This window comes from Salvelinus namaycush, chromosome 5 (genome assembly GCF_016432855.1).
Source record: "Salvelinus namaycush isolate Seneca chromosome 5, SaNama_1.0, whole genome shotgun sequence".
NCBI classification, from domain to species: domain Eukaryota; kingdom Metazoa; phylum Chordata; class Actinopteri; order Salmoniformes; family Salmonidae; genus Salvelinus; species Salvelinus namaycush.
In genome coordinates this window covers 70,398,789-70,417,436 of record NC_052311.1, presented here as the reverse complement: position 1 = coordinate 70,417,436, position 18,648 = coordinate 70,398,789, and the positions used below count along the sequence as shown (strand labels likewise).

At 44.9% G+C, this 18,648-nt stretch overlaps 1 protein-coding gene across 4 annotated transcripts in view; it reads left to right on the top strand.

Annotated features, from left to right (window-relative positions):
- Positions 1 to 16,573, top strand: part of ahr1a (aryl hydrocarbon receptor 1a) — a 36,514-nt gene extending 19,941 nt beyond the window's left edge. For 2 of the 4 annotated variants that reach the window (XM_038995125.1, XM_038995129.1), the window contains 8 exons: positions 3,271 to 3,394; positions 7,754 to 7,881; positions 9,472 to 9,674; positions 10,354 to 10,463; positions 12,858 to 12,999; positions 13,241 to 14,008; positions 14,134 to 15,202; positions 15,706 to 16,573. In XM_038995125.1, the coding sequence (XP_038851053.1) occupies positions 3,271 to 3,394; positions 7,754 to 7,881; positions 9,472 to 9,674; positions 10,354 to 10,463; positions 12,858 to 12,999; positions 13,241 to 14,008; positions 14,134 to 15,202; positions 15,706 to 15,882 (2,721 nt within the window). In that variant the 3' untranslated portion in view covers positions 15,883 to 16,573. The remainder of the gene's footprint in view (positions 1 to 3,270; positions 3,395 to 7,753; positions 7,882 to 9,471; positions 9,675 to 10,353; positions 10,464 to 12,857; positions 13,000 to 13,240; positions 14,009 to 14,133; positions 15,203 to 15,705) is intronic. The other 2 variants (XM_038995128.1, XM_038995126.1) reach the window with 2 other exon arrangements.
- Positions 16,574 to 18,648: the final 2,075 nt, after the last annotated feature.

Here is an 18,648-nt window from a genome sequence, read left to right as displayed (position 1 = left end):
TCTAATGAGGGTGATCAGGCCTCACCAGAAAGTCAGAACAGAGGTCAGAGGTCATTCAACCCCATTTAAGTGAGTGTTTTTTTCCCTGTACCTCAGACATTACTTCAAGATATTTCAATGATTTTGTGTATCAGGTTTACAATGGGTTTTACATTTCTTTATCAAAAGAATGTACATGTGTACAACCAGAACTCTGATGATAGATACTTCATTTGTGTCCTTTAAGGTGCATCCTTTCTAACCTGTGAAAAACCCACCAAAAATAAAAAGACCCCACACAATAAATCACCACTAACAAATATTCAATAACAGGTAAAAACAAACATTGTCCAGGCATTTACTTCATTTGGGGCTCCTTTAACAGCCGGATTCGTGTACCTTTTTATACTAACTCCCAAGGCGCCTGCCTCAGAATGCATTTCAAAGGGAGAGATACAGAATCATTGGTAAACATGTAAATGAAACTTGTCCTGGAACAAAGAAAACAAACATGTACTTAGTTTTCACTGTTAGATTTTTATCAGTCCTAAAAATTCTTAATCGTTAATCGAGTTTACTGCATCTTAGGCAGGAAGTCTTGATAAAAGCATGTGTTTACAGAATTATACTTCGGACACATCAGATGATACAGTGTCCCGTAAAGCTGAATAGGCACCTAAAGTAAACAATCCTAGAGCCCATCCCATCTCTTGTAATCTTAGTCTTTTTGACCTGTTGCATTGACATACAATTCTGTCCTAACTGTCCCAGGGACATAAACTAGTCAAAATATGAAACCTGTTGTTGAACAAATCTGCTAGGACCTTCAAAGAGTTGGTGCTGGCTTATCAGCTGAATATTTGTTACTAAAAACATTTACTTGAATCTACTTCAATTTTGGACACAGTTCCACGCAATGGAAACATATTATTGTTTTAGATGACATTACCTTACTTAAATAATTTGTGCTACCCAAACTATACAATTGAGTAATAATAATTGAACTTGTCAAAAATGTGTTTTATTCACACCTCTATCCCAAATGTCCCCACTGTGTCCCTTACAGCCTGTTTGAGTTCATTTAGTACTGGCTGCTATCTATTGTTCCACAGGAAACTTGGCCTCTAATTTAATATCAGTCCCAATGCACAATCCATCTGTTCATCATGTGACCTTATATTGAAACATTTACTCTTCAAATTACTACGATATTGCGTTATTAGAGTGCTATCTGAAAGCCACATATTACCATATTACCATTCACTTTCTTACTTTCACTAACCTCCATATCTGTTTCCCTCAACTAGGACTTCACACTTATTAAATGTCTATTTTAAGATGAACTTGTAATGCGCTGTAGATGGCGCGCTCTATCCATGATAAGTCTCTACCTAGCAAGTTAAACTCAAGTAACCAATTATACTTTCATACATTTGTTACTTTATCAATTCTAGTAACCCATTATACTATGAATTTCTCTATGTTGTACACCACTTACGTACGTCTACGTTTGGCTGTGCAAGTTGTATATAATTATTATTATTTTTCTCCATTGTTACTATCAAATCTCTAGTAACCCAGTATACTTTTCTTCGCAAATTTCTCCTTTAGACGAGTGTTCTATTCATACATGGGTTTAGATATTGACACTAGTTCTATTTAACAGCATATTCGGGAATAGTACTTTCCCCTTTCATATCTCTCACATACACAGATTCCCTATATAACGTTACAGATCATAAATGCCTACAGACATCCATACCACTCATGTGCATCAATGACTCTAAATGCCTACAATAATACCTTGTGCTATTATCAGTGGTTCTCAGACCATGTAGACTATCGTTACACACGAGTAGTGGCTGCAGACACATGTAGACACTTCATAGTTATTAACCATATGTAACTTCAACGGTTTCAGTGGTTCTCTGACCACGTAAACACCTCCTTTATAAATGCCTACAGACAATTGTCACTGAGGCCTCTCTGGCCTCACTCTAGCCTTTTCCTAAGACTAGCTTGCCGATACTTCCTATACATGTATAATAACTGTAGATAACGTTATAGATCGAAAAACTCAGCTCACAGAACAGGTTGGGGTATCCATTCAGACACGTACTCAGTAATCTCCCATCTCATTCACTCAGCATTTAATAGTAATAATATCTCTTATTATTCTCAATTTCAAACTCTTATCCAAATTTCATTCAGCTTAATATCCAAATTTCTATTTTCTTATTGTTCAAATTTCAATCACCTTGATGTCCATATTTCAATCAGCTTAACACATCCTTTCCACAGTTCCACAACTCTCACATCCACATTCACTTAGTACTATTTCCAAACACACTCGGTAATCTCTAAGACTAGTTCTATCTTTCTTCAGTCATGTGAATCACTGCCACGGTTCCTCTATAGTCTCTACTGTCCCCATAGTCTCTACAGCATCTATAGTCCCTGAGCATCTCAGTCCCTATAGCATCCATAGTATCTATAAACCCATCCAAACTATCAATAGTTTATATAGTCATAAATGCTATGGTCTCTATAGACTCGTCTCTCTGCATACATATAGAATAACACACACACTTCCACACATTCACTCAGTACATATTATCCACATTTCAATCAGCTGAATAGCCAAATGTAAATCCTGTTATCCCAATTTCAAATAGCTTAATACTATCCACACTCACACAACTTTCACATCCACATTCACTACAATCACACAACTCACATCCACATTCACTTCGTGCTATTACTTAACTAGTGGTACCCTACATCTTTATTTTTAGTATTACATTAGTATTGAATACTGCATTGTTGGGGTTAGGGCTTGCACGAAAGGCATTTCACTGTACTTGTGCATGTGACTTTAAAACTTGAAACATTAGTCTATTTTATAGGGTTAAAACATCTGACTAATGCGTAAGCACTGCTTATTTACTAGTGTCCATATCATTATTTGTGTTACCTAACGGTTTGCGTGTGAATTTCACCGGTCACACCGGACAAAGTTGATTGCTCTGGTATTTCCTCAACGTGAACGAAAGCCAGGACCTAAACTGATACCCAAACGGACTTATTAGACTTGGTATCGGAACTAAACCCAGGTTCAATCTAAGGCCCAGTACAGAGCATGTTTGCAGAGTACAGGACTAAGATCCATGAGATAAGTGATGGGAAGAGGAAGGATGTATTGTCTAGCAACAATAATGTCCATATTTGCATTGTTTTCTTTTAGTTTACTAGACTTGTATTTTGATGATGGTGGATGTTTTTGCTCCTCAGTCAGACGTCGTCCATCAGAGTGTTTATGACATCATTCATATGGAGGATCGAGCAGAGTTACAGAGACAGCTCCACTGGGCCCTCAACCCCCCTCTCACCGCTGACACTGGACAGCTGGTCTCAGGTAATCTCCAACACCACCCTCCTCCCTGACACTGGACAGCTGGTCTCAGGTAACCTCCAACACCACCCTCCTCCCTGACACTGGACAGCTGGTCTCAGGTAACCTCCAACACCACCCTCCTCCCTGACACTGGACAGCTGGTCTCAGGTAACCTCTGACACTGGACAGCTGGTCTCAGGTAACCTCCAACACCACCCTCCTCCCTGACACTGGACAGCTGGTCTCAGGTAACCTCCAACACCACCCTCCTCCCTGACACTGGACAGCTGGTCTCAGGTAACCTCCAACACCACCCTCCTCCCTGACACTGGACAGCTGGTCTCAGGTAACCTCCAACCCCCCTCTCACCCCTCACACTGGACAGCTGGTCTCAGGTAACCTCCAACCCCACCCTCACACTGGACAGCTGGTCTCAGGTAACCTCCAACCCCACCCTCACACTGGACAGCTGGTCTCAGGTAACCTCCAACACCACCCTCACACTGGACAGCTGTCCTCAGGTAACCTCCAACCCCACCCTCACACTGGACAGCTGGTCTCAGGTAACCTCCAACCCCACCCTCACACTGGACAGCTGGTCTCAGGTAACCTCCAACCCCACCCTCACACTGGACAGCTGTCCTCAGGTAACCTCCAACCCCACCCTCACACTGGACAGCTGGTCTCAGGTAACCTCCAACACCACCCTCATCCCTGACACTGGACAGCTGGTCTCAGGTAACCTCCAACCCCACCCTCACACTGGACAGCTGGTCTCAGGTAACCTCCAACCCCACACTCACACTGGACAGCTGGTCTCAGGTAACCTCCAACCCCACCCTCACACTGGACAGCTGGTCTCAGGTAACCTCCAACCCCACCCTCACACTGGACAGCTGGTCTCAGGTAACCTCCAACCCCACCTTCACACTGGACAGCTGGTCTCAGGTAACCTCCAACACCACCCTCCTCCCTGACACTGGACAGCTGGTCTCAGGTAATCTCCAACCCCCCTCACCCTCACGCTGGACAGCTGGTCTCAGGTAACCTCCAACCCCACCCTCACACTGGACAGCTGGTCTCAGGTAACCTCCAACCCCACCCTCACACTGGACAGCTGGTCTCAGGTAACCTCCAACCCCACCCTCACACTGGACAGCTGGTCTCAGGTAACCTCCAACCCCACCCTCACACTGGACAGCTGGTCTCAGGTAACCTCCAACCCCACCCTCCTCCCTGACACTGGACAGCTGGTCTCAGGTAACCTCCAACCCCACCCTGACACTGGACAGCTGGTCTCAGGTAACCTCCAACCCCACCCTCCTCCCTGACACTGGACAGCTGGTCTCAGGTAACCTCCAACCCCACCCTCCTCCCTGACACCGGACAGCTGGTCTCAGGTAACCTCCAACCCCACCCTCACACTGGACAGCTGGTCTCAGGTAACCTCCAACCCCACCCTCACACTGGACAGCTGGTCTCAGGTAAAGCTGAGTTTTTCACCACAGACAGCCGACACACAACTTGTACCAGCACGTCTGTTTCTTATAGACTATCACTCTCCAATCCACACTATCTAACCTATTTTATAGACTATCACTCTCCAATCCACACTATCTAACCTATCTTGCCCCAGATCTTATATTAATTGAGCTCCCCCTGCGTTGGCAGGTTCCTTCATTATATATATTAGTCCTAGGGTGTCTGCTACCTAATATTCTAATATGACATTAAGTCCAGCAGCTCCATGTATGCTGGTGAAGCACAGGGAAACATGGTATCTACTAGGAAGTGAAGAGAGCCACAGAAGGAAATAACCACTTGTGAAAAGTAAACCTCCTTGAATGTACAGTATCTCTGCTGTGTCAGCCAGGAATGTAGGCCTAGATGTTCTAGTCCAGTGGTCACCATCTGGTCTATTGCAGTCGACTGGTCCATCTGGTCTATTGCAGTCGACTGGTCCATCTGGTCTATTGCAGTCGACTGGTCCATCTGGTCTATTGCAGTCGACTGGTCCATCTGGTCTATTGCAGTCGACTGGTCCATTGCAGTCGACTGGTCCATTGCAGTCGACTGGTCCATTGCAGTCGACTGGTCCATTGCAGTCGACTGGTCCATTGCAGTCGACTGGTCCATTGCAGTCGACTGGTCCATTGCAGTCGACTGGTCCATCTGGTCCATTGCAGTCGACTGGTCCATCTGGTCCATTGCAGTCGACTGGTCCATCTGGTCCATTGCAGTCGACTGGTCCATCTGGTCCATTGCAGTCGACTGGTCCATTGCAGTCGACTGGTCCATCTGGTCCATTGCAGTCGACTGGTCCATCTGGTCCATTGCAGTCGACTGGTCCATCTGGTCCATTGCAGTCGACTGGTCCATCTGGTCCATTGCAGTCGACTGGTCCCATCTGGTCCATTGCAGTCGACTGGTCCCATCTGGTCCATTGCAGTCGACTGGTCCCATCTGGTCCATTGCAGTCGACTGGTCCATCTGGTCCATCTGGTCCATTGCAGTCGACTGGTCCATCTGGTCCATCTGGTCCATTGCAGTCGACTGGTCCATTGCAGTCGACTGGTCCATTGCAGTCGACTGGTCCATTTGGTCCATTGCAGTCGACTGGTCCATCTGGTCCATTGCAGTCGACTGGTCCATCTGGTCCATTGCAGTCGACTGGTCCCATCTGGTCCATTGCAGTCGACTGGTCCATCTGGTCCATTGCAGTCGACTGGTCCCATCTGGTCCATTGCAGTCGACTGGTCCCATCTGGTCCATTGCAGTCGACTGGTCCCATCTGGTCCATTGCAGTCGACTGGTCCCATCTGGTCCATTGCAGTCGACTGGTCCCATCTGGTCCATTGCAGTCGACTGGTCCCATCTGGTCCATTGCAGTCGACTGGTCCCATCTGGTCCATTGCAGTCGACTGGTCCCATCTGGTCCATTGCAGTCGACTGGTCCCATCTGGTCCATTGCAGTCGACTGGTCCATCTGGTCCATTGCAGTCGACTGGTCCATTGCAGTCGACTGGTCCATCTGGTCCATTGCAGTCGACTGGTCTATTGCAGTCGACTGGTCCATCTGGTCTATTGCAGTCGACTGGTCCATCTGGTCTATTGCAGTCGACTGGTCCATCTGGTCTATTGCAGTCGACTGGTCCATCTGGTCTATTGCAGTCGACTGGTCCATCCAAGGCTTTCCTCGTAGATCGCCAAACATTTCTGTAAAATAAAGCCTTGCGTTCCTATTTTTGTATTACTTTTGCAATGTTTGTTTTAGGTGCACTTGATTCAGCTGTCCTGCACGCCGGGTAGTTGAAGTGTTCCCATTTTGTCCAATTTCATGTGTCTGAAGGTACAAACTCTGTCTACCTGGCAGATCCGGATAGCAAATCAAGTGCACCTATAGGTCTACCGCTGGCCAATCAGATATCTCAGATCACTGTGTCACAGCTTCCACGAGCCCACAGTGAAGTTGATAGTCGACTACTGTGAGATTTCAAAACTACTGTGAGAAACAAAATCATGACTAGAGAGACTGTCAACAAATACAGTCAACAGCTGCTGTGTTTATGAGTGAGTTCATGTTTAAGATTTTATTCAGCACTGTCAACACTTTTTTTCAACACTTTTATAAAGTCATAAAACACCCTCTAGCTATCCACTCGGCTTGTCTTTCTAAAATCGAGGAGTATTTCACGTTCTCTGGTCACATTCCATGGGGAGACACATTTTTTGTACGGGTCCTTTGCCCTACTCGTGTAACACGAACTCTATTACACTGATCATAGTAAACCGCCAGCTCTCTACCAGTCCTCTACCTTTGATATTATCCAGACAGTCTGTCACTGTATTCACTCTCCAAATCGTAGTGTGGAGCAGTGCTTCACCTTGCATCCTGAGAGACCCTGTGAGCCAGGGGCGTTTTAGCACCTTGGACCAGTAGTGGCAACTGGCTGGGGTGAGCCTGACCTAGGCCCAGCCCTGGATAAGATAAACTCTACGTTTGGGAGTATTACCTAGCATTCTGTCTTTCCTCAGTAGGAAATGGCTAATGACATGTGGCATAACATTCTGGTTTGTAGTGTGGGGACTAGACATAAGGTTTGCAGCTCGGGGTGAGGTTTGCAGCTCGGGGTGAGGTTTGCAGCTCGGGGTGAGGTTTGCAGCTCGGGGTGAGGTTTACAGCTCGGGGTGAGGTTTGCAGCTCGGGGTGAGGTTTGCAGCTCGGGGTGAGGTTTGCAGCTCGGGGTGAGGTTTGCTGCTAAGAGTTAGTCTACTATATGAAGAGACTATTTTCTCTAGACATCCTGTAATTCACTATTATAGCTATAGTATGCTGTATGTGTAATTTTATGACCCCCCCCCCCTCTCTGGCCTTTGAAGATTCAGCCTCGCCACAGGCTGTCACAGTCTACAAGCCAGAGGCACTTCCACCAGAGAATTCCACCTTCCTGGAACGCAACTTTGTCTGCAGGTTAAGATGTCTCCTGGACAACTCCACTGGCTTCCTAGTAAGTTCATGGAGGAAATCTCTGCAATTACTGGGAAATCTAGGGAATTTTAGGAAAAGATTTTTCAACCCTAATCATTTAAAATAATTATTTAAAAAGATTACTTGTGAACAGTGTACTAGAGCGCAATGGAAATCAACTCTCATCTCCCGCTGAAACTCTTGAGATTGTAATTGCGTTATGACAGCCACTGAAGTCACTTTCTTTGAGGATGAGTGGCGTGTCAGGAAGGGGTTAAATATGCGTTGCCCTGAAGTGGGGGAATCAGTGTGAGGCTTCTCCAATTCCCCTTTGAGTTCAGGGATGGGTGGGGCCAAAGACTGCTTATCCAGACCAGGAAATTATCCTACAAATAGCGTTTGCAGTCAAGCTTTGAGAACACAAAAATATTCTCCATTTTTTTTTATAGATTTTTTGCATTTCTCTACAGTTTTGTGAATGTCAAGTTATAATCACTGAATAATTAGATTTAGCTGGAATTGGAAATTGTTTTCTTATTACATAAACTCAATATTGCAACTTAAATTAAATTGTCTTTGCCTATTTGATCAATGACCATTTGGTGTTTTAACTAGGCTAGTTAAAAAATGTACTAGATTTTCCATAAAATCTAACAACATTTTCAATCTAGTTAGATTTTATGGACATTTTCCTAGAAGTCTATTTGAAAATCTAATTTGATTTCATTTACATTTTCTAGATTTTCTTAGAATATAGATGGTGTTTGAGTTTTTCTGAGTGGGCTGATTGTTACAGAGCTGAATAAATCCTCTGTCAGAAGTCACTCTTACTGATTTCTCAAATCTAATATGGGAAATGAAGTGGAGAACTATGCCTTTGTCCTCTGGCTAGCCTCAATTCTCCCTCTGAACTTTTCAACTCTGTTGGATGACCTGAGCACAAATCAAATCTGTGTCAAATTCTGTTCAGTTAGGGAAACAGATAAAAAATAAATAATAATAATTAAATCAGAAAGACCCATTGAGTTCTTATTTCAGTCTTTTCTGTTACTTAGATTTACACGTTTTAGAAAGTAAACTTTCACTTACATACCTTATTAAAGGAACATTAAAAAGAAAATTCTACTTCATATTCATTGTCTCCAGCACCACCCCAACATCAATATATGTGAAAATGGCGTGTTTCTATGTTCTGTACTAAAAAAAAGTGAGGAAGATGTGTTTCCAATGACAACCAATTCATAGACAATTAGGAGGCAATTAGTAGGTAATGCCTCCTCATAATTGGTTAAAATCACATGATGTGCACCGATGATGTCATTGGAAACACTTATCTTTCTCCATATTTTTTACTACAGAACATAGAAACACGCCATTTTCACATTTGTCGATGATGAATAGGAAGTTGAACATTTGTGAAATTTCCCTTTAAGGTGCTACCAGTTGCATGGAGAAGTGTATTCAATAAAAAGAGCTCCAGCTCATTGATAATCTAGACGCTTCTTCCAACAGTTTAATGGGATCTTATTTAACCAATGTTCCTGTCTGAATCGACCGTCATCAGGATGGAATAGGGGGCCATTTGGGACACAGCCCTGACTATGTTTAATGGCTATTCTGCGTTCTCCAGGCCCTGAACATCCAGGGGCGTCTAAAGTTCCTCCATGGCCAGAGCGAGAGGACCAAGGAGGGCAAGGCCATCCCGCCTCAGCTGGCACTGTTCGCCCTGGCCTCGCCCTTGCAGCCCCCCACCATCCTGGAGATCCGCACCAAGAACTTAATCTTCAAGACCAAGCACAAGCTGGACTTCACCCCCATTGCCTGCGACGCCAAGTGAGTGACGATAACAGTAGTGGGCCTGTCTAGTGGGGCTTACTGCTGCTAAGCACCTTCAATACATAGGGAAGATGACCACTTCACTACAATATTTTACATTGAATTCAAAGCTTGCCGTCTGAATGGTAAATCATTTTATTGTTCACCTGCCCGGGTACTGGAGTTGTGAACAAGCTATTTAGCTAAATCTAGTACAGTGCATGTTTTAATTGTATGTGGTCCCTGTCAAATAAACCTAATAATTCAAATAATTTATACATTTTAAGAGGAACCATCAGCGCAATCTCATCATATTTGAGATTATAAACTGGGTGGTTCGAGCCCTGAATGCTGATTGGCTGACAGCCGTTGTATATCAGACCGTATACCATGGGTATGACAAAACATATATTTTTAATGCTCTAATTACATTGGTAACCACTTTATAATAGCAATAAGGCACAAGAGGGTGTAGTATATGGCCAATATACCACGCCTAAGGGCTGTATCCAGGCACTCCGCTTTGCGTCGTGCATAAGAACAGCCCTTAGACGTGGTATATTGGCCATATACCACACCCTCTTGTGCCTTATTGATTAATTATGCTTTTAGATCACAAGTGTGATCTATTCAGAAGTAGGGAAGAGACATGTTTTCATTGTGCTTTCTGTGTTGTTTTTCCTGTCTTCTTGTACAGAGGGAAGATGGTGCTGGGTTACACTGAGGCTGAGCTGTGCAACCATGGCTCAGGATACCAGTTCATTCATGCTGCTGACATGCTGCACTGTGCTGAGAACCACATGAGGAGTAAGACTGCTCTCCTGCTGCACACAGTCCTATCATGTAGTGTAGTTCATGGAGACTGACAGACTGAGATCAAAAACTTGCGGGTCACATTGCATAGTGTACTGCATGTTGAGTTGCACTTTCTACATGTTGAGTAGTTCATTCTACAGCCAGTGTCCTGAGGGGACTTTCTGAACAGATTCATTCCTACATCTTCTAAAAAATGTATGGTGTTTTAAGATAAGATGATAAAACAAGACCGCACTTTATTAATCCCTGAAGGCAAATTTGATTTAGTGACTTTTAGTGACAAGCAGAGGTGTGAACATTTAAACATTCAAACTTTTATACAAAGTTGGGATCCTTAACGTTATGAAAAATCCTTGTTTTTTTGCTAAAATCACAGTGCAGTTAATGTTAATTTCCGTGTTATAGCCTAACTAGACGGTAGGCTATAAATGCCTGTGGAAAGTTGTGTAATTTTAAATAAAACTTTAGGCTACTTTGGTGAATTTGCGAAACATGCAAGACAAGACATCATTTTTGCCTGCCTCCTCCTCTCCCCCTCGTGCTGGCTCGCCTGCTCTTTATTAATGATGCGAGTGTGTGTTCAGTCTTCGGTCTGTTGTGTGTAGAATATCCTAGACTATTCATTGGTGATAGGTAGGGCTGGGTGATATGGCCAAAATATCATATCAGGGTATTTTTTTTTTATTGTACGGTATGACGATATTTTATGTTTTTGAATAATAAAAGTTCACCATTTTCTTTGAGTAGTGTGACCCTAGGGTGGCAACACATACATTCTAAGTGATTTCAATGGGTCTTTCTCCATTCTGATTGTTGTATACTGTTCAATTCAACTTAAACCAAAAAAAAGAGTGAACTGTTGGAATCATGGAAATAGAATGATTATTCTAATTCTATAGTTAGAATATAATTGTGGGCAATTTGAATTCAGTGTTTGACATGACAACGAATGAAAATGCCAGGGAGGAGTTATTGTGACAGGGTAGGAACTGTTGATAAGTGTTTCCTAGGGGACCCTATAATCTTTGGCTACATTGAATGTTCTCTCTTAGCTACTTCATATTCCTCTGATTTAGACAACATGCTGATTTAGGTCTACACCAGCACTGGTATTGTCAGGCTGTATAGCTAATTACGTTTGCTATGACTCAGTACATTTATTAGCTAGCTAGCGATTAGCATTAGCGGCTAACAGGATTTAGGCCCAAATTGCTAAGAAAATACAAAACTAGCTGTTTGCAGATGTAAAAAACACAAACCAATAGTGTAATTATAGAATGCTAGTGGATTTATAGTAAGAAGCAAAGTAAAAACGGCATCGTTGTCATCAACATTGTTACATGTGCTGCATTGCCCATGCAGCCTGGTTGAGGAACAACAAATGCTCTCCTTGGGTGCAGGCCTAGGTCTGTCTGGAAAGCAGCATGTAGAGAGTGGATAGAGATGACTCGGGTAGCGAAGTAAACTATAAAAATGGACGTTACACAAGGCGTACCACATTTAACAAACCAAACATTCAAATACCGTTATAGAAGGTAAAGTAAAAACCCAAACCGGTCCCTGCATCAATACCGGTATATCATCAAATACGCTATAGCGCCCAGCCCTAGAGATAGGCCCTGCTTTGCTGAAGTTACGAAACATTGCAAGCCAAGAAATGGCAAAATACAGCATTCCATTACGAGATACAGCTTTTGATTACCGATAGATAGGCCTAGTGCGTGGTTCTGACTGTTTGCCTGGTGGCCGATCTGCCTATAATGTGCGCCTCTCCCTGGCCCTCGCTAGCTCTATGAAAGATGCCAGTGTTTGTGTTCTCAGTGTGGCAACTAATAATTCTCCTCCGTTCCAAAAATACTGAATCTTAGGTCTGAATCTTAGGTGTCCATTCTTAGCTCAATCTAATCTTAACACTCAGAAACGGGAGTCCTCGTGTAAGGAGTCGGGGAATCTATTATTTTGGAGTCGACTCTCCACCACTACGTCATTGTCGTTAACTTTTGAAAAATGGCTGAGAAAGGCAAGCGACAGCAGAGAAGTCCCGTTAAATGAGAAGGAAATGGCAACTTTGCGAAGTGGAATTGAGGTACAGGAATTGTAGTACAGGTGCAACGCTTCACCATCTGAAAGGGATGCACTGTGAGACCCAAACCGTTGTTGGCAGCAGCGCAGCTGCATTGTGAATTCACATGAAACGTTATGAATTTTCTGTATCTTTTTTAAACAGAAAAATTCTGTTTAAATGTCAGCATTTTTTTTTTTACCATATGCCATATCCCTAGTGATGTTTGGTGATGTTTATGTTTATGTGATGTTTATGTGTCCTATACACATTTCTGCTGTGTAACTTGGTTAATGTGTGTGTTTGTGTGTTTCCATGCCCAGTGATAAAGACCGGAGAGAGTGGGATGACAGTATTCAGGCTGCTGACCAAGCTGACAGGCTGGGTGTGGGTGCAGGCTAACGCCAGACTGGTCTATAAGAACGGACGGCCTGAGTATATCATCGCATCCCAAAGAGTCCTCACGTACGTCTCGGCACGCACACACACAACCTCATTGTTTAATGTCATTCCATTGGGGCGGCAAGTAGCCTAGTGGTTAAGAGCATTGGGCCAGTAACCAAAAGTTTGCTGGTTGGAATCCTCGAGCTGACTAGGTGAAAAAACTGTCAATGTGCCCTTGAGCAAAGCACTTAACCCTAATTTCTCCTGTAAGTCACTCTGGATAAGAGCGTCTTCTAAATGACTAAAATATACTTGTTTTTAGTGATGAAGAGGGAGAGGACAACCTAAGGAAGCGGAGCCTCCAGCTGCCTTTCAGTTACACCACTGGGGAGGCTCTTCTCTACAACACCAGCTTCCCCAAGACTCTGGTAACAGGGGACTCCTTAGCAGGCGACACCACCGGCCCTGCAGGAAATACCACCAACAACAACCAGGATGGAACCCTGGACCCTGACTCACTGCTGGGCTCTCTGTTGAAACAGGACAAGTCTGTCTACTGCTGCTCCCCTCAGACTCAGAACCAGCTCCCGCTCCAACTCCTGCTGAAACAGGACAAGTCCATCTACTTGTGCTGCTCCCCTCACACTCAGAACCAGCTCCCGCTCCAACTCCTGTTGAAACAGGACAAGTCTGTCTACTGCTGCTCCCCTCAGACTCAGAACCAGCTCCCGCTCCAACTCCTGCTGAAACAGGACAAGTCCATCTACTTGTGCTGCTCCCCTCACACTCAGAACGAGCTCCAACTCCAGGAGGAGGTGGCAGGGCTTCCGCAGGAGGTGGTGGCAGGGCTTCCGCAGGAGGAGGTGGCAGGGCTTCCGCAGGAGGAGGTGGCAGGGCTTCCGCAGGAGGAGGTGGCAGGGCTTCCGCAGGAGGTGGTGGCAGGGCTTCCGCAGGAGGAGTGTGGGGGCATCTTCTCCAGCAGCTGGCAGGAGGGCAGCATCCTCTCTCTGTCAGAGAGAGTCCTCTTCAAGCAGGAGCCCTTAGGGGTGGGGGATGGCGGGGGGATCGGCGGCTTCTCATTGGAGGACAGGTAACTGATCACTTACTGTTTATCTTATGTGTATCTGTGTGGTTGCTACTGTTTTTAATAATGTAACCTTGACTGCGCTACTCATTTCCCAATTGTGACTATAAAGATCTTGATTTGATTGACAGAGACGGGGATTTGTGGAGCTTCATGATGAACCTGGGCATTAGTAGGGAGGACCTGGAGCTGTTCCAGCAGGATGAGATGTTCCTCGATGTGGATCTGGACGCTGGCAGAGACGGCCTCCTTCCTGACCTGACAGACGAGATTCTCTCCTACGTACAGGAGTCTCTGAGGAAGAGGTCGGACTGGGGTCAGACTGTATTCTCTTGCAGGGGGGCTAAGTTAGGGGATCAGGACTATAGCTGCCCTACCACGCTGTTACACCAACCATCTCTGGAACAACCACTAACCCCACAACCACATTCTACTACAGTGCCTCAGTGGCAGTCACAGATACAGCCACCACAGCTGCCTGTAGTCCATCCCCTATCAGTTCACCACTATCAGTCTCCGCCCCACTACCCACAGCAGCCAATACCGCAGCATTGTTTACACACACAGCCCCACCCACAGACAGTATTGCAGGCAACACAGCAGCAGCAACAGAGCCATCTAAATGGACAGGTATTGCCAAACCAACAGCAGCAGCAACTGTGTAACAGACTGAAGCACATGCAGGTGACTGGGACGGGTTCAATAACACAACGACAGAAAGACATCACCAAGCAGCAGCAGCAGATTCCTCCGTTTAACGTGGAGCAACCAGGGGGGCTCCAGACTCACCACGGCCACCCCCAGCATGGGAACCTCTGCCTGGGGGAAGCTTCCCTGGCCCTGGGCTTCCCCTACAGGAACCAGCTGAACACTTTGTCTGTTAGCCGCTCATCAGTGCTCTCCTCCTATGTACCCACCACGGGCCTCCAGAGCCAGTGGGTGGACGGAGAGCTCACGCCCCAGAATTTGGAGGAGTTGCTGGGCAGCCTGGAGTCCAGTGGTCCCCGGGGGACAGAGGATGGTAGGGGAGCGCCCCACTGGAGTATGGTGGAGGCCCTAGCTGTGTCCCAGCAGCAGAGGCACCTCCCTGACGGCCTGACTCAGTCTCAGGCCACCAGCCAGGGCTGGGCTCTGCATGCCTATCCCCTGGCTATGGGGCTCAGTCAGGTCAACAGAGCAGAGTGGCCATTCACCACACAGGTAAGAAAGGTGACACTAACCTGGGTAGTGTTCATTAGGCGTCAAACAGGTAATATGTTGTGAAGCGTAAAAGGGGGCCTTCCTGAACTTGTCTAATAAAAACGCTAATAAATAAAATATTGTGCCCCATGGAACAAGATCAAATGTATTTATAAAATCCTTTTTTACAGCAGCAGATGTCAAAGTGCTTATACAGAAACCCAGCCTTAAACCACAGACAGCAAGCAATGCAGATGTAGAAGCACGGGGACTAGGGCCCTGAACTAATTATGTAAAATGTTAGAACTATGTGCTTTACTTCCTCCAGCTATATGCTCATCATATGAACGTTGAATACCAATGGCACATACTTACTCGCTCATCAGATTTACCAAGGGAATGAGACTTTAGAAACAGAAGGTCATTATCATTTGACCATTGAAAGCCAGTGGGTATTTACACATCAAGGCAATTTAGACCAGAAAAGGGAGGCTTAGCTAAGTCGGCCATTTCCTCTGTTCCAGTTCCAGAACGGGAGCCTGAAGGAGGCTGGTCCAGCACCTGGCCCTGTACCCAACCCTGAGTCCTCCAGGGGGGCAGACCATGGACATGCAGCAGCAGGGCAGCCAAAGCACCAGCCTCCTCCTCCCTCTGCTGAGAGCAGGCCCTACCCTGACCTCCCTCTGAGTGGATTCATGTGAGACTGAAGGCCCTCCTCCTTGGAGGCTCCAGAGCCAGACGTTCCAAGGCCAGCCAGCTGCCCCCGGTCCCCTGGAGGGAGCAGAGCCCTGACTGACGACAGCACCACACAACAGAGGCTAGAGGGATGAGGCTCCTCCTGTCTGGCACCCAGCTGCACATGGCTCCCCTGAGACCACTAAGACTGTTTCCCAAATGGGCTCTTGTCAAAAGTAGTGCACTATATAGGGGATAGGGTACAATTTGGGCTGCAGTCTAAAACAGGAACCAGGGCATGTCTGGGAGTATGGAGGACTTGGACTGGAGATCATGTGGATCATTTTGTTAGAGCTTGGCACTTGCAGCGCCAGGGTTGTGGGTTCGATTCCCACGGGGGACCGGTATGAAAATGTATGCACTCACTACTATAAGTCGCTCTGGATCAGAGCATTTGCTAAATTACTAAAATGTAAAAGTGAGATTCACATCCAGAGAGACTGTCTGAACATCAGACAGCAGGCAGAGGGACAGTCAGAGACAGAGAGATTGTGACAGACAGACGGAGGGAGACCAGAGGAAGTGGATGATCAATCAATAAAATGTACTTATAAAGCACTTCTTACATCAGCTGATGTCACAAAGTGTTGTACAGAAACCCAGCCTAAAAACCCAAACAGCAAGCAATGCAGGTGTAGAAGCACGGTGGCTAGGAAAAACTCCCTAGAAAGGCCAGAACCTAGGAAGAAACCTAGAGAGGAACCAGGCTATGAGGGGTGGCCAGTCCTCTTCTGGCTGTGCCGGGTGGAGATTATAACAGAACATGGCCAAGATGTTCATAGATGACCAGCAGGGTCAAATAATAATAATCACAGTGGTTGTAGAGGGTGCAACAGGTCAGCACCTCAGGAGTAATTGTCAGTTGGCTTTTCATAGCCGATCATTCAGAGTATCTCTACCGCTCCTGCTGTCTCTAGAGAGTTGAAAACAGCAGGTCTGGGACAGGTAGCACATCCGGTGAACAGGTAAGGGTTCCATAGCCGCAGGCAGAACAGTTGAAACTGGAGCAGCATTACGACCAGGTGGACTGGGGACAGCAAGGAGTCATCAGGCCAGGTAGTGCATAGAAATACGTATAATGGACTATAAAAAAAAAGTCCATATGCGTTGATTCAAGAATGAAGTAGACAAAATCTACGCCTCGCCCTAGTCTCAGCCAGTATGTTGTCATGGAGACTAAGTTTGGTTGTTGTTTTGTGTTAAACTGTCAGTTTCTGGTTGTGGTGAAAAGTGTTGTCCCCAGCCCAGATTTGAAGACGCTGTCCTATCCATTGACCTCCACTATGTCACCTCTGGTCCTGGCCTGATCTGTGATGTCGTCCCATAGGCCCTGTTTGAATGTGGACTTGCTTTAAAAAGAAAACTCTTGTCAGCCATTTTGTTTGTCCAGAAAAACAGTCATGATTTACTGGTCAGTGTGTCAGCATGCCATGTCATGAACCTGATGTAATACTGAACAACCAGTTCTTTCATTGGTCAATGAGTAAGATGAGATGATGCAGAACTCAAATGTTACCAATCCTCTGGGCCCGTATTCATAAAGTATCTCTGAATAGGACTGCTGAACTAGGGTCAGTGTTTTATTTTAGATGATAATGAATATGATTATTTGGAGAAGGGGGGTGGATCTGATCCTAGATCAGCACTCCTACTCTGAGACACTTTATGAATACGGAGCCTTGCTTTTTAAGTCTCCACTATAGCATTCTTGCTTTTAAAGTCCCCGTACTATAGCAATTACTTGGACAGCATTTATTGTGAATATATATAAGCCATTGTTTGCTTAGAAATAATCACTTGCATTTAAAGGTGCAGTTGAATGAAACAAACCATAAGCTATTTGAGCTATCGATGAGATGGAGTATCTGTCTACACTGTGCTTGATATTTTTGTACAAAATGCATTGACAATCCTACTAAATCATTAAGTCATTTTATGAGCAATTTGATCACTTTAGTGGACTTCAACCAGCTTTATGGATCCTGTCTATCTGTTCTTCAGCCCACTCGCTTGCATTGCAAGACAGGCAAAGTAGTAATAATTTATAGATGAGTTAGTAGTCCAAGACCCAATTACATTTTCTACATCTCAAATAGCACTCTATGCCCTATGTAGTGCACTACTTTTGACCAGGGCCAATAGGGCTCTTGTCAAAAGTAGTGAACTATATTGTTATTAGGGTGCCATCTGTGGGTCGTTGCCATTGAGTTCAAGTGGCAGATCAATGTGTTTGATCTACATATCTAACTTGAAGAAAATGTATGCACTTATTTATGGCAAAATAACCTATTGCACTCTTAGTGAAATTAGAAGACTGTTTTATGTAGCACTTTAAAAAATGTACCTTGTTTAACTGAGCCAATCATGTTCATGTTGCTATGCAGAATAGTGCAGTGGAACGTTAGACCCCTTGTTGTTTACCCTGTCACTTCAGTGACATAATTCAGGGAAAGTCAGGGTTTATTTAATTTATTTTGTCAAAAGAAAAATCAAACTTTGAATATGTTCAAATTCAATCAATGAAAATGTTCAGTTTTGCATTTGTTTGTATTTTGTATGAAATTGTGTACAATTTATGTAATGAGCAGTTTTGGTTAACATTAAATCATTTAAAAAATCATAACACTGCAGGAAGAGAAAGTTTACTGTTATTCTGTTCTTTCACACGCTGATAAATGTTGACCAAGTACAGTTGAAGGGTTTTATTTATACTGCTGTACAGGGTAGGTTTT